At 36.3% G+C, this 16,519-nt stretch overlaps 1 protein-coding gene across 8 annotated transcripts in view; it reads right to left on the bottom strand.

Moving 5' to 3' along the window:
• Positions 1-16,519, bottom strand: part of Spag9 (sperm associated antigen 9) — a 134,094-nt gene that overhangs the window by 12,683 nt on the left and 104,892 nt on the right. For 5 of the 8 annotated variants that reach the window (XM_046420624.2, XM_046420626.2, XM_046420628.2 and 2 more), the window contains 10 exons: positions 14,270-14,488; positions 13,824-14,019; positions 12,057-12,182; positions 10,821-10,901; positions 9,946-10,013; positions 6,682-6,830; positions 5,341-5,512; positions 3,212-3,325; positions 1,968-2,006; positions 908-1,084 (listed from right to left, as the gene is read on the bottom strand). In XM_046420624.2, the coding sequence (XP_046276580.1) occupies positions 908-1,084; positions 1,968-2,006; positions 3,212-3,325; positions 5,341-5,512; positions 6,682-6,830; positions 9,946-10,013; positions 10,821-10,901; positions 12,057-12,182; positions 13,824-14,019; positions 14,270-14,488 (1,341 nt within the window). The remainder of the gene's footprint in view (positions 1-907; positions 1,085-1,967; positions 2,007-3,211; positions 3,326-5,340; positions 5,513-6,681; positions 6,831-9,945; positions 10,014-10,820; positions 10,902-12,056; positions 12,183-13,823; positions 14,020-14,269; positions 14,489-16,519) is intronic. The other 3 variants (XM_046420625.2, XM_046420627.2, XM_058571509.1) reach the window with 1 other exon arrangement.

Raw genomic sequence — 16,519 nt, 5'->3', positions numbered from 1 at the left:
GAGAACAGTGACAAAAACACAAAAACACTATTATTTCTACGTTACACAAAGTCAGATTTGAACTTTTTTTGGTATAGGGAATTGAAACCAGAGTGCTTTACCCTGAATTATATCCCCATACCTTTTAACTTTTAATTTTAAGATAGGACATCACTAAATTGCTGAGGTTGGCCTTGAGTATGCAATCCTTTCCACGTTTCGAAGATTACAGACCCGTGCCACTGCATCCTGGCTCAAATTTGAATTATATCTAACTCCTAAACTTCCCTTTTAGGAGAAAAAAAGTTAAAAAACATGGGTGAGTAACATAATTTTTAGTATTCCCAATGGACAGAACTTTTTTTTTCCCCTGAATATCACTACTACCATGTTGTCTGAATTGTGTTTTACAAATTCAAATGGAATTTTCACAAAAAAAGGAAGTGGGTAGGCATCCATTCAGGAGACAAGGAAACAACTATCAGAGGTTTAAGTGACTTGCTCAAGGTGAGTGATGGAGAAGGAGAACCCACATTCCCAGGCAACTAGCTCATCCTTAATACAACACTGCTAAAGGCGCCAGAGCACATTCCCCATTTCTTCTTGCATGTGGTCTGGATGACAAGAGGCTAGTGATTTCCTTCATAAGTCAAGACTATCTTTGGCAGTCTATGTGGCAGATTACCCCTGCTTTTCAAAAGTAAGCAAGTATCTTAAATAAAAACAAAGGAATTTGGTTTTGGGGGGGTGGGGAGAGATTGCAAAATAACTTCATTCAAGTACCCTATAGCACTTTTATCATACGTCATCATAGAACTTCTTTCATGTGTTATATTGAAATTGCCTATAATTCTAGTACTTAGCTTTAGACTAGGTGGTGGAACCAAGAGACCTAAAAGCAACATCTCAATGGAATAATCTAACTTACCTGGGACTGCCACAAAGAATTTCACAGCATCCCGGTGTCCATGGAAGCAAAGCTGTGCATGTGCCATTGAACAATAGGGTATAAATGTTCCTGGAGTCACTTTATCGCTGTTTTCATCACCATATACACGGATTACACTGCCAGGACGATTTCCTGTTGCTCCTGAGGTTTTATTTGCTGCAATTAAAAAAAAAAAAAAATCAAATGCCAACTATTTTTTTCCTAGAAGACAGTAATAATGCAAAAGGTTACTGGTTAATCCTTATGATATTATCTAAAAGCTACAGCCAGTTGAGGTAAAACAAGGGCAGCAACGCCAATTCAAGGCAAAGCTGGAAAAAAGAGATACATAGCATGCTAGTTATTTTTAAGTACCTCAGTAAATGGAGTAGGGGATTTTGCCAGTCTAGCAACTAAACTTATGTTTTAAACACATCAATTGATTTTTTAAAAAATCAGTTTAATTATCCAAAGAAAATGGATTTGATTCTTAGGTGTATCTGTTTGGTTTATTTTTTTTTAAGTCCTCATTAAAGGAATCTAACTATTATGTAGTCTAATAGTTTTTCTTCTTATTTTTCTCCCCCCTGTAAGAATATGTCCCTTGAGAGGAAATGCTGTTTAATAGAATCCAGCCACAACCACAGAGTAGCTTCACTTACATCAGACTAATGGTTTGCTGGGTTACTACAGAACAACCAGACTCACAAAACATCCCCATTCCACCAGTAAGTGAATGAAAGAAACATGGTTGGTAACAAGAGTAAACAATGTAGATTAATAACAGTTTTAAGACATGTTTCATGTTTTTATTGGAAGGAAAAACAAAGTCTGAAAGAAAGTTCAGCTGCAACAAAAGATGATAAATACACTAAGCTGCTGAGCAGTTGGTGGCCATGTAACAAACGTTAAAAAAAAAAAAAAAAAAAGTCTGCTGCAAGGCAGTGACTACGAGTGGGTGACATTGAAGAACATTCAAAAGAGTTTCTAGAGAAGAGGGAACAGCCTCACAGTGGCTGAGAAGCCAGAAAGAAGAGTTTGGTTCAGGATCTGCACTTACCCCTCAGCCCCAGTAAACGTCCCTGGTGGAGGATTACGGCTAAAGTGAGAAAGGAGGAAAGGGGACATGGAGAGGCGCATGACAGGGAGGAGAGGCATTACTGTGAGCCATCACTCTGAGCATCTTCTATCTGGTCCCCAACAAAATTAATAATATCCAACTTGGCATAATACCAAGTAACAAAGTTCTCACCAATGCCTCTACAGAACATCTCTGCTCAAAAAGCACAATTTGATTTACTATGATTTTGATTTCTTTAATCATAAAGCCACTTTTGTATATCCAAATAAAAATCCAAGAGCTTGATGTGAAATATTTCCTAACTGCTAAAATTTCCCCTTTATTTTTTCTTCTCTTCTGTGTATTTTAAAAAGAAACTAATTTAAATACATTAAAATGCAACTCCCATGAAGAATTGGAATGAAACCCAAGGATCCTGGACTATTTAGGATATGAAAAGCAATATGAATACATAGACTTGTAAGTCACTGAAGAAGATACACTTGGGATCAAGAACTTGAGTTCTTTCAAGGCTCCAAATTCTCCTTCTAGTCCTCTTTCCTCCCCTTTCCCTAAGAAGGGGTAGGGTGACTGTAACTCTGAGGTCTGTATTTATTAACTTATCTTATGGTATTTTTTTTCCCAAAACCATTCCCTGCTCATGAATTCTGCAACACAAAAACACTTAATGCATGACTGATGTAATGGAACATCACATGAGAAATACACAAGGCACACTTTGCTCACAAAAATAATAAATCAAATTATTTTCAAGCAGAAGATTTTTTTTTTTTTTGTACAAAGAAAGGCTTGCTGACCTCTTGAGGAACTTCTTCCACAACTTTTTTTAAGCCTCAAATACAAGAAATGGGACATGCTGGACTATTTACTGGCCTAGGAGATAGAAAACTATGACAAACAATAGGCAGTGTTCATGGATACTGGTATACTAAAACTGAAGAAAACTGGACTTAAACTTTTATTTCAAAAACAAAATAGGGCTGTGATTCCTGAAATGAGAAAAAGAGCTTCTTACAATGAAAAACTTAATTCTGAAACTGGTCCTGCTCTTCTCTCTCTAGAGTTTATACATTTCATACAAAGAGTGAAACATCAGCTTGATTTTCTGAGTTACTACTTATTTGACAATATCTAAACAATCCCTCTATCTGTGTGTTCTGGACATGATTATTTTCTACAATTCTCCTATTTGTCCTGTGACAATTATCTAAAAATGTACTTACTTTCTGTCAATGGGATGGAGATAATGACACCATTTCCTGTCCCCACCCACAAACGATTGCAAGACACCATAAGAGCTGTAATCCTCACAAAAGAGAAGCCCAATTTTCCAGTACCTGTAAGGGGGGTGGAAAGGAGTACATTTTACTGAGAAACCAAAGCAGACCAAATTTTAGATTTCAAATCCCTTAGAATAGGTGGATTAATACAACAGAGGAAAAAAAAAATGTGACCAGAGCTAGATGAATGTTTGCTGAAGGTGCACATCAAAGCAAACTCTTATTAGCCTTATCATCAATCTGACAAGTCAGGGTTAATGGAAAAAAGAAAATTCTAAAAGTACCTGGCATTATATTATCATCCAGAAGGAAGGTACGCAGGAAATAAGATATATCAGGAAATATGATACAGAATTTAATTAGGGAGCTACAAAACCCCAACAAAAAAACAGTTTACTAGTTTGGGAAATCAAATGTCCTTTGGTTTTACAAGCTGAAGAATTTTGATTTGCTTTAAATTTGTGTGGATAAAAACAATCTTTGCTAACAAAATTTATACTTTTCCTTTGTTTATAAATTTAGATTCTAAAGTAGTTTAGATATATTAGGATATCATCTATAAATAATTTAGGGAGAAAGAATTTTTTTTTATTTTAAAAGAATTTTATAATTATAATAATTTTATGTAATTGTATAACTTATTTTCAAAAGAAACTAATTTAAATACATTAAAATGCAACTCCCATGAAGAACTGAAATAAAACCCAAGGATCCTTGACTACTTTAGGATATGAAAAGCAATATGAATACGTAAACTTGTATGTCACTGAAGAAGATACACGGTTATCAAAATGATTAAATAGATAATACACTGAAGACAAATACCATAAATCACTCATAAATTCTACTCATAAGAATTTGAGGGCCTGATCATAGAATCAGTGTAGAAAGGAACTTTTAACTCTGATTCAGCCTAAGCTGGGAATCTTTAACCTATAGTCAAGAGTACATCTTTATAGTTAGAGTGTTTGTTTCCACATGCCTGACTATAGGGCAAGGAAACACAGTTGAGTCATGTTCTCCTAGGGCAATGATTCTAAAAGGCTAAAAGCCACTGATCTGGCTCAAACTTTCTTCATGAAATAGTCCTTTATGATATTCCAAATAAAAATACAGCACTGGATTAGGTGCTAAAAATACAGCAGAGCACAAGACAGAGATGATCCCTGCCCTTCACAGGGGTTACAGTCTATGGAGAAAGATAGTAAACAATAACCATGTAATACCCATATAAGCACAATGATAAGCCTGTGAAGAAAAAAGACACAAATAGAGATCTTTTCTGAATTGGACACAGGCTATGACCTGAAAGCTAAGTAAAAAAGAGAGCAAGAAGAACTTGCTACAGCATATGTGAGGGCCCCAAATGGGAAAGCACTTGTTGAGCTGAGGGTCAGTGTGAGCAAAAGAGAGTCTGAAAGGAAAGTGGTCCAGACCACGTAAAGTCTTCTGCTTATGGGACAAAACGTCACCTCCCCTAAAGAGAAGAGTGGAGGAGTATCAGGGCAATTTTTGCAAGCTGGTTTCTATGCAGAAAACAGACAGTGGAAACATGGAGATCAGTTAGGAGGTACATGGTTATCAAGTGGGGAACATGGTAGAGATAAAGAACTGATTTAAGGTCTATTTAGATTTGACAGAGTTCTTGGCGATGGACTGGAGGTAGAAAGCATGAGAGGAGTCAAAGACATTCTTAAGCTTTGGTCAAGAACCACAAGGTCAACTGGAACATCTGCTGAATACTTTCAATAATAAGAATTCACCATTCCTGGGAAACTTATTCACTGGTCTACTTAGATCATGTTTATAAATCAGGGTTGGGAATGTAGCTCATTTAAACATAAATCAGGTTGGGAATGTGCTTTCCCTAGCATGTGCAAGGCTCTGGGGTCAATCCCTAGCACTGCAATCAATCAATCAGTCAGTCAGTCAATCAATAGGGCTGAGGATGTAGCTCAGTGGTAGAACATCTGCCTATCATGCCCAGAGCCCTGGATTTGATCCCCAGCACCACAAATAAATAAATAAACCTTCTCTTTCATTGGCAAAGAGAAAATGCTATGGAAGCTTACCTAACATTTTGCTTACATAAGGCTCAATGTCCACATCCTGTAGATGTTGGTAAGTGTGTGCATGATAGAGACGAAGTGTGGAATCCAAACGAATGGAGACCCACACACCGTCACCCACCCATGCAAGCTGCCGCACTTGGCTCTCCTTCCTGGGATGTGCATCAAATGATTTCTAGGAGAGATGTTCAGTCATAGTTACTTTGTTACATAGAAGGTCATGTTTAAAAACTCTGCTAATCTGGACAACAATTTGGAGACTATTCATTAAAAGAGGAGCCTAGGGGCTGGGGTTGTGGCTCAGTGGTACAGCGTTCACCTAGCATATGCAAGGCCCTGGGTTCGATCTTCAGCATCACATAAAAATAAATAAATAAAATAAAGGTATTTTTTTTTAAAAAAAGGGGAGCCTAGTTATCTTAATATGATTACCCTCATATACACAATTTCTTTCATCTTGAATGCAAAATACACATATACATAAACAAAATAAAAATTAAAAGGAGAATAAAGAATCAAATGGCATTGAGCTTTAGCACTGTAGACAACGTAACTTTATGAAAGTAATGCTGGTACCTCCATACTGTGTGACAGTGTTCAACAGAAAGATTGTGACTCTCAGGATTTTGTGTTGCTATAGAATAATAAATGAAGCAATATTCTATTTATAATTAAACAAAAAGGAATCCACAATGTTGTATAAAAAATAGAGATGAAAAATAAATAACATTTTGGAACTTCCAGAAAGGGAATGGGATTTGGGGCTGGGAGGAGAAATTTCACCTTAAAAAAATTTTCCTGCTATAAATAGCTTTTAAAAAAACCTATTAATAATAAATTTATATAGTGTGTCAAAAACATTTTAGGAAAGCAATAATACGAGCCTTTTGTTTTAACAACAAATTCTCACTGTAATGCTATTTCTCAGTTTGTGATATACATGAGGATGTGCCTGGATTTACATGGAGTGGTGTGTGGAAACTTGGGAATCCTCTCAACCAATCCTTCCATAGTTAAACGATCATGCATCAAGTATTCAAATAAAACACACATACATCTATGGATATAAACACAGGCATACTTTAACATTCATGTGTGAATCTTCTTTAAAAAACAACAAACAAAACAAAAAACCCCACCCATTTCCCAACCTTATAGTCAAAAGAGGCAAAAGAGCTGAAATATCACGGAAAGCTAAGACATCCAAAAATAATACTAATGTGTCCCTAAAACACACAGATTCAGAAAACAATCTCTATAGAAACTGAAAAAAAAAAAAATAGTCTTCTAGTCTTTGGATAATACAAATTCACAAAGTACAAAAAAAACCAGATTTAAACTTGCCTCTATTTTCATGGCCTTTGGCTGAACCACATAGATTTTGTTTCTGTAGCCACACCAGACTTTGTCGTGTACCACAGTCATACATCGTATGGAATGGTGAGGCCGTCCAAGGTCTAAGAGATGATAGTTTGATAAGTCCCACTGTCCGTCTTGAAGATAAGAAAAAATTTATAGTTAATAATGCATATTACCTCTGATTGATAAAGCACTCAAATTGTGTGTATTGAGTAAACCTTTTATCTTATCCATACACTGCAAAATTCAAAGCTATCTCAAAGGTCATTTAATCCAACCAGCCACTCAATACTTGGGGCCTCTTTAAAACATGTTTTCTGGTGGATGTGGTGGCACACATCTATAATTTTAGCTATCTGGGAGGCTGAGGCAGCAGGATTGCAAGTTTGAGGACAGCTGTGGAAACTCAGTGAGACCCTGTCTCAAAATAAAATAAAAGGGGTTAGGGATGTAGCTCAGTGGTAGAGTAATTGCCTACCATACATGAGGTCCTGGGTTCAACTCCCAGTATTACAAAAAAATTAAAGTCAATAAGCTGGGTGTGGTGGTGCATGCCTATAACCCCAGCAACCTGGGAGGCTGAAACAAGAGGATTACAAGTTTGAGTCCAGCCTCAGCAACGCAAGAGAGATTCTGTCTCAAAATTAAGAAGGAAAAAAAAAAAAAAAAAAAAAGCAAGGGATATAGCTCAGTGGCAGAATGCCCCTGGGTTCAATTTCTAGTACCAAAAAATAAAAGTAAATGCTTCCCAAAAGCAATGATGTGATAAATTAGTTACAACTTGTTATGATGTTTTTAGAATTAGAACGAACTTTAAAACTAGTGTGTAGCTCAATGGTAGAGTGCTTGCCTTACAATCCCTAACACCAAAGAGAGAGAGAAAAAGACAGAGAGACAGAGACAGAGGGAGCACATGTGAAAATGAATTTAAGGTTATTTTGGGGATAATATCTGATGGGCATCTTGATGTATTTTCCTGAGTAGAAGATGAGGGCAATTCATTCTAACACTTTAGTAATTGTGAATATAGTATGAGTATTCTTAATCTAAAAATCTGAAATCCAAAATGTTCCAAAATCTAAAACTTGATTGCCAACATGACTAGTATGTAACCGTCCATGGTCCATATTTTGCCCAGTTAAACAGAATCAATACAGTCCTAATTTCTTTGTTAAGCTCTGTCTTGTCTTTTCAACATCAAGCATGTTTTTCTTTTGGTACCAGGGATTGAACTCAGAGGCACTTGACCTCTGAACCACATCCCCAGTCCTATTTTGTATTTTATTTAGAGACAGGGTCCCACTGAGTTGCTTAGCACCTCACTTCTGCTGCTGGGGTGGCTTTGAACTTGGGATCCTGCTGCCTCAGCCTCCTAAGCCGGTGGAATTACATGTGTGCACCATTGCACCTGGCTCAACATCAAGCATCATTTGAATGATGTTTGTACCTATCACAGTTTACAGATCTTTATCTTAATTCTCCTGTGTTGATACCCATTGCATAAGTTATTTGGTCAAGCAAAGCAGGATCACCATAAGCACTCTTCTGTACACTTTATTTCTATGAAGTTTAAAATGTTAATTACCTCCTATTGAGTTTATAGTTAACCTTCATGTAATTCTCACTCTTCAGACATGTCTTTCCCATCTTGCTCTTCTGATATCAAATGTAGGACTTTGTGCTGGTCCTTAACTAAATAAATGTATTTTGTCTTATTCTATCAATATAATTTTAGATTCAGTTTATTCAAAATATTTATTATGTGATTATTTTCTAGGCTCTTTTACTTAACTAGTTGAGGGACCATGAATAAACAGGTGACTAAAATGCTCTGCACCTCAGTTTCCTAATCTATAAAACAAGGATAACAATAGAATATTGCTCATAAGATGTTGTGAGGAATAAACAGAAAATTTCATAAAGGGCCTCTGAAATAAAATAGGACCCTATCTCTTTGATAACATGGAGTTATTAACCAGCAATATCTAGGTACTGTTTGGTTACAAAGGTACCTAAGTATCAGCTACCTAACATATCTCTAAGCTCAAAAAGATATATGATATTTTGAGAAAGTGCTTTGATAAAACTCAAAAGCAGTGTATAATATTTCCCTGATCTACCACCCTACTGGGTAGGAAATGAACTATCATTTTTGGTTGACACATGTACAAAGGAGTAATAAAGTGATACATACTCAATTCTCTTAATCTAACCCATTCAATATAAGTTTTCTGATACCATCACCCCTTCACCTGAAGTGGCAAAAACAGTGGCTTTAAAGGGGAATATAACTGAGTATGATGGCACATGCCTATAATCCCAGTTACTTGGGAGGCCAAAGCAGTAGGATGGCAAGTTCAAGGCCAGCCTGGGTAACTTAGTGAGACCCTGTTTCAAAATAAAGAATGAAAAGGGTTGAGGATGTAGTTCAGTGGTAGAGTATCCTTGGGTTTTCTCAGTATCAATCAATCAATCAATCAAATAAAATAAAACAGAAATATAAGATATAAAAATATTAAACCTTAAAAAAATAATTTTTAATAAAAACTTAACAAATATATGCCAGGTGCAGTGGTGCATGCCTGTAATTCCAGCTGCTAGGGAGGCTGAGGCAGGAGGATCCAGAGTTCAAAGCCAGCCTCAGCAAAAGTGAAGTCCTGAGTAACTCAATGAGACCTGTCTCTAAATAAAATACAAACTAGTGCTGGGGATGTGGCTCAGTGGTTGAGTGCCCCCGAGTTCAATCCCTGGTACCCCTCTAAAAAAAACAAATAAACAACAACAACAACAAAACTTAACAAATATAAGTAGATGCATATCATTTTTAAGCAGGACAAATGAAAAAAATAATACTCACAAAACTTCTTTCTAGTAAATGTATAAATGCAAAACAAAAGCCTCCATATTTATTATATGAGTACCAGAAAATGCTAAACTACTTGCTCACTATGGTAAATATATTTTCCATGAGTCATACTGCTCATGCATATCTCCATGAAGACATTCGTATTTACTGATGTTTATTAAGTATCACGTCTTTAAAATATTACTAGCTGCAAAGGGCATTGGCGCACACCTGTAGTCCCAGTGACTCAGGAGACTAAGAGAGGAGTATCACAAATTCAAGGCCAGCCTTGGCAATTTAGCAAGGCCCTAAGCAACTTAGGGAGACCCTGCATCAAAATAAAAAAAGTTTATTTTTTTAAACTATAAAAGATAAAGCTTATACATTATCTATTCATAACTCACCAACTCCTCTGTGAAAGATTGCGAGGGTGCCATCAGCCAGGGCCACTAACACAATTCCTTTCACGTGTCTGCAAACAGGAAAAGAGATTTCAGAATCTCTACTGAGGAAAAACCACATGCCACTGCATTAGTGCTGAGCCTTTCAAAGCACCATTATATGACAAGATAAGGAGATTACACAGAACATAAATGAACATACTTTTTCTTCTTTTTTTTTCAGTACTGGGGATTGAACCCAGGGATGCTCTATCACTGAACTAGATCCCCAGATCTTAGGTTTTATTTTGAGACAGGATCTTGCTAAGTGGCCTGGAACTTGCAATCCTCCTGCTTCGGGCTCCCAAGCCACTGGGATTACAAGCCTATACCACCATGTCCTGCCACACTGCTTTCTTCATTGTGAATGTCTTGCTATGCAACAATGTCGTCTGAACTAAATAAACGGCATGTGTGCTATCTCAATTGTTTCACTTTCTGGGCAAACCTCTTTCTCTCACTGCAGATAGTCAAGATGATTCTACAAGTCAAAAAACACACTCTTTGAGTGGAACTAACAGAGTCACTCAACTGAGAGATAAACTGTCAGATCTTTGATAGCCAACATATAGAAAAGAACTAGCAAATTAATCCCCCAACATACATATTCACAAACTATAAGGAATATTGCAAACAAACAGAAATTAATAAGCACTGATTCTCTCCTGGAAATACTGAAGAACTCCCAGTATGGTGACAAATCAATCTGCCAAGTTAAGGTTTTCCTTCTACATAAAAGTTTTCTTTTTTATTTTCTATTATAGACTTTTTCACTCTAAAATCTAGTTTATACCAAAATATGTAGTTTTTCAAGGAAGAATTTCAAAAATAAAACTTACACAATACTGAGAATCGAATCTTTAAGTTTAATGGAATGGAGGCATTTCCTCCACTGGGCTACAGATGAATGGACATACAAACTGCAGAAACAAAGTGAAGACTGGTAAGGCATAGAAAATATCACATTGTTGCTTATTTCTAGTAGTGACCACAAAATTCAATCAAGAGGAAAGAAGAGGACCATTCAGATTTGACATAAAGGTGCTGCTGCTTTTATGCAATAGTCAAAAAACAAAAATGACAGTCAGGGTTAGCTTCAGAGAAATAGGCTGCTCAAGCAAAAAGAAACAACTGGAGTCTGAAAATCATTCAGACTAGTGTTTAATGTTGGAGTATCAATCAGCTTCAACTAACTTCAGCTTGCCCCACAAATTTTTAGCTAAAACCCTTGAATTATCTTAAACTGTCTGCTACTTTTAGGTGACAGGGTGGTGCACATCAGAGAGTGGCTAGCTTAGTTTAATTCATTTGATACAGGTTTTCTGATATGATCACTCCTGGCCAAACCCAGCCTGACACTTTAGTCTGAAAACTAAGAAGTTTTTCTCTTTTTAAATGGTTAGAGGAAAAATTAAGAGAATTTTGTGACATGTGAATTTGAAATGGAATTTAACTTTTGGTGTCCAAAACGTTCTATTAGAACACATTTACACATGTTTGCTGATCCCTCCTTTTATATTAGACCCCTGTGGAAAAGACACACAAGTGATCCTGCTCAACCTCTAGAAACGCACAGGTTTGTAAGATTCTCTACAATATTAGAAAATGAACAAGCCTTGTAATGTTAGTTATTATCCTCTGAGCTTTCAAACTATGATTTTTTTCTGTTTTTTCTAGTACATGCTTGGGATTGGGCTTTCCTGAAACCAGACACATTAGTTCAATCAATAGTATTTCTTGCCAACATAAACCTATGTACACATTCTATACATCCATAATTCTTTATTTTTGTGCTCTTCAGGATCTTCTAGAGAACCCAGACTTTAAAATCTTATTTACCTCTTCTCCTAAGAATATTATTTAAAGAGAATACTCTATAGCAAAAATAATATAGTTTACCTTTCATAACCAATCCAAGTTCAGTTTGTGAACAAAACTTGAAATTTTTGTGTATACCAAATTCTTTGTATTAATATACACTTTGTGTTTACACCATTTTATTCATTTTTCTTCTGCTTTCAAAAGTAAAAGTAAAGGATTAAATATACTGTCATAGTCAAAGTGCTGGCACTTACCAGCCATTTTGAGCTCCAAGCCACATGGTTGGTAAAAGACTACTCATTTTCTGAGCTTCTTCTCTCACCAGGTCTTGTTCATTTGGCAATACTGATACTTGATCTTTATACACATCTGAGTCATTACTGTGAAAGAGGGAACAAGAAAAAAATTAGTACACTTACCTATGATTTTTAGGAGACTGAACATTTCTATATAATGTGTGCATTTTTTAAAATGTTTTAGGTGGACACAATATCTTTATTTTTATAAGGTGCTGAGAATCGAACCAAGTGCCTCACACATGCCAGGTGAGCGCGCTACCTCTTGAGCCACATCCCCAGCCCCTATAATGTGTTTTTAAAAAGTTTTTATTTATCTTATTTTTTGTGGTACTGAAGATTAAATCCAGGATCTTGCTAGGAAAGTGCTCTGATACTGAACTTTCTTTTGTTGCTGTTGTTAAACTTTGAGTCTTGCTAAATTGCCTAGGCTTGTAACCTATACGCCTGAGCCTCCCAATCAGCTGGGACTATAGGTGTGCTCCATCATTCTGACTTCTACATTTAAGTTTATCACTGGTCTTAAAAAAAAAAAAAAATTGAACAGTAAAATTCCAAAAAGCCAATGTTAAATAGTTATATTAAATATTTCAAGCTGGGTGCAGTGGCACACGCCTGTAATCCTGTGGCTTGAGAGGCTGAGGCACAGGATCCCGAGTTCAAAGCCAGCCTCAGCAAAAGCGAGGCACTAAGCAATTCAGTGAGACCCTGTCTCAAAGTAAAATACAAAACAGGGCTGGGATGTAGCTCAGTGGTCAAGTGCCCGTAAGTTCAATCTCTGGTACGAAAAAAACAAAAAAATTCAACAAGTATACCAAAAACCTTAACCCAGGAGTTTTAAAGTGCAGATAAGGGAGTAAGACATGGTAATGAAATTCAGCAGATAATGCACAGATTATAATTATGGGTCTCCTTTATAGTTATTTTGAATTTTACAACAGTTTCTTCTGGGGAGGAAAAGATACACACACACAAAAATTAAAAGAGTTTTCTAAAGGAAATTAAGCTGAAATATGCTTGTATTCTAACATAAAACTTTTCTTTTGAATTGTTAGGAAAAATTAAGTAAAGGATATACCTGGACTACCAAATTAAAAATGTGACTTTATTCTAAATTAACAATTAAATGTTAATGAATGATTTGTTCTGGTTTGAATGTTAGTAGACTTTTGGTTGCTCTACACACTGAGAAAAAATTCAGTTTCAAAAGACCCTCACCTAAGGGCTTCTAGAGAAGGCAAGAAAGAAAATGAAATAATTTACTAAATGGGACTGAATTAACCAATGCTTTAAAGGAAAAGCCTGTTTTCTAAGAAAATGTTTATATGATAACTAAATTCAGAAAGGTCATTCAAGCTCATGTGATGGGAGTATGAGTGAGAATGGGGATGGGAATTTAAATGACCAAGAATTAATAGTAGAATGGAAAACATAATATAATTTAAAAAGACAAAAAACAGGAGAATATGACCAGGAAGAGTTTGAATTGATGGACAAGATTTTTTTATATTGGAAAATACCCAGAAGAAATGAAGGGAAAAAAGTATCCAAAGAGAATGAAGAGAAAGGAAAAGATGAAGATACAGCAGGAACAGGCAATAACATCATTCAGACCACAACACTGATGCCAATTAGCAGGAATGTTTTGGCTACTTGAGGTTATTGTGGTTCCTTTTAGTTGTGCTCTTTACCCAGTTTTCTAAGTTAGTGACTTAGGAAGTATACCTTGACTGATAGACTGGAGAGAGGTCTTCTGGGAGCTGAACTCCTAAAGGATCTGTAAAGACATGCTCTGTGTATACACCAGGCTGGGAGATGTCCACAGTGTCTTCAGTGGATCCTGCATTGCCTTCTGTGGCTTCAGTTGCTTCTTCTGCTGTTGGAACATTTTCATCAACCTCACTATTTTCCGCTTCCATTTCTATAAAATATATAAAGCACTCTGAGTTTGAACTTTTCCACGCCAATGCTTTCCCCACACAAATTCCTGCTATGGAACTCCACTCCATTGATCCTCTCTTTGCATTGTATTATGGAACTGAGCAGGTAACAGTCAATATGGCATCTTCTTCACAGCTCTTTCATTGCAAATTTAGGATCAACAAGTCCCTAATGAGGCATCTGGGATAGGATCAAACTCCACAACACATGGCAGGTAAGAGCAGACATACCTGGTGGTTTGTCTATCACTGGTGAAGCACCATTGGTACTAGGAGAAGTGGCAGTTCCTGTCACACCTTCTGTGGAGCAACCAACCACTGTGATGCCTCCCAACAAGCTATCTGTCTCTGCTGAGCTGTTGCTTGTCATGCTTCCACATAAAGATGCTTTGTCCACCTGACCAGATTCTGAAAGTTCTTCTCCTGCAGGATAGTCTGTTTCTCGGGCTCCTGGAAAATAAGATAAACTTTAATAGTTAAGTAAACTCCTATAAACAGCACTTCCCCGCCCCCCATTAGTCACTTGAAGCTTAAGGTGAAAATGTGCAGGTGATATACATTGCCAAACTGGTAGCATTAAAAATAGGAAATTGACTGAAAAAGTAAAATAATATAGCTAAAACTAATGAAAATTTAAAAATATAAAAAATATAGCTATTAAGGCGAGTGCTATTAAGAACATGACATTTCATGTTCTTTTTTTTTTTTTTTTAGAGAGAGAGAATATATATATATTTTTTAGTTTTCGGTGGACACAATATCTTTATTTTTACTTTTTATGTGGTGCTGAGGATCGAACCCAGCACCCCGCGCATGCCAGGCAAGCGCGCTACCACCTGAGCCACATCCCCAGCCCCCAAAATGTCATGTTCTTAAGTAACTCCTTACCAGCCATGTGAAGTTTAAAACAGTCTAACAGTATGTGATATCAAGCCAGCAAAAAAAAAAAAAAAAAAAGTTTTTTTTTTAAATGAATGAGATTACTATTTGAAATATGGACTATCTATTAAAAATTAAAACCCTGCTGGATGCTGTGATATACGCCTATAATCCCAGATACTCAGGAGGCTGAAGCAGGAGAATCACAAGTTCAAAGCTAGCCTCAGCAACTCAGGCCCTAAGCAACTTAGCAAGACCCTGTCTCAAAATAAAAAATGAAATGGGCTGGGGATGTGACTCAGTGTCCTTGAGAGTTCAATCCCCAGTACTAAAAAAAAAAAAAAAAAGAAAGAAAGAAAAGAAAAGAAAGAAAGAAAGGCCCCTAAGTATATATATACATAGTGCCTTAAGAGATTAATACATTTAAAAATTAAGCATTTACAATATAAAAACAAACCTTCTCAGCTTTATTTAGAAGATTTTTTTTTATTCATGTAATACCAAAAATTTAACTATAATGAAAAGTACAACCAGGCGCAATGACACACACCTGTAATCCCAGTGGCTTGGGAGAGTGAGGCAGGAGGATTCTGAGTTCAAAGCCAGCCTCAGCAAAAGCAAGGTGCTAAGCAACTCAGTGAGACCCTGTCTCTGAATAAAACACAAAGTAGGGCTGGGGATGTGGTTTAGTGGTCAAGTATCCCTGTGTTCAATTCCCAGTAGCACTCCCCACAAAAAAAATACAAGTCAGTGTCATTATTTACATTCACAATGTTGTGTAGCTATCATTATTATCTATTTCTAGATTTTCCATCATACCAGATTATATATATATATATTATATATATATATATATTTTAAGTTATAGGTGGACACAACATCTTCATTTTATTGTTATGTGGTGCTGAGGATGGAACCCAGTGCCCTATGCATGATAGATGAGCGCTTTACCTCTGAGCCACAAACCCAGCTGCAGATTTTTTTTTTTAAATACTGGGGATTGAACCAGGTGTGCTTTACCACTGACCTACATCCCCTGACCTTTTTATCTTTTTTGTTGAAACAGGGTCTCATTATAAGGATGTTATGGACTTTTAATTTTTTTAAATTTATTTACTTTTTTTTTTGGGTACCAGGGATTGAACCCAAGGGCATTTACCCACATTCCCAGCTCTTTTTAATATTTTATTTAGAGACATGGTGTTTGCTGAGTTGCTCAGGGTCTAACTAAGTGCCTGAAGCTGATTTTGAACTCTGCCTCAGCCTCCTGAGCCACCGGGATTACAGGGTATGTGTGACTGCACCCAGCCCTTTTAATTTTTTTTTTTTTTAAATTTAAACCTTTATTTTATTTATTTTTTAATGTAGTGCTGGGGATAGAACCCAGGGCCTCACAAATCCCAGACAAGCACTCTGTACCACTGAGCCACAACCTCAGGCCCCCTTCTAAATTTTTTAACAAATGTCTTAACATCATATATTTAATTCAGAATATTAGAACACCTTCCTTTATTATTTAATATAAATAGCACCCTGTCCTTTGACTCCCATTTATCTTCTCATATTTTATTTTCTTCACAGTATTTTCACCATCTGAAAATA

This window comes from Marmota monax, unplaced genomic scaffold, assembly GCF_021218885.2.
Source record: "Marmota monax isolate L192 unplaced genomic scaffold, Marmota_monax_Labrador192_F-V1.1 WCK01_AAM20220418_F8-fsc00064, whole genome shotgun sequence".
NCBI classification, from domain to species: domain Eukaryota; kingdom Metazoa; phylum Chordata; class Mammalia; order Rodentia; family Sciuridae; genus Marmota; species Marmota monax.
This window is presented reverse-complemented; position numbering and strand designations above follow the sequence as displayed.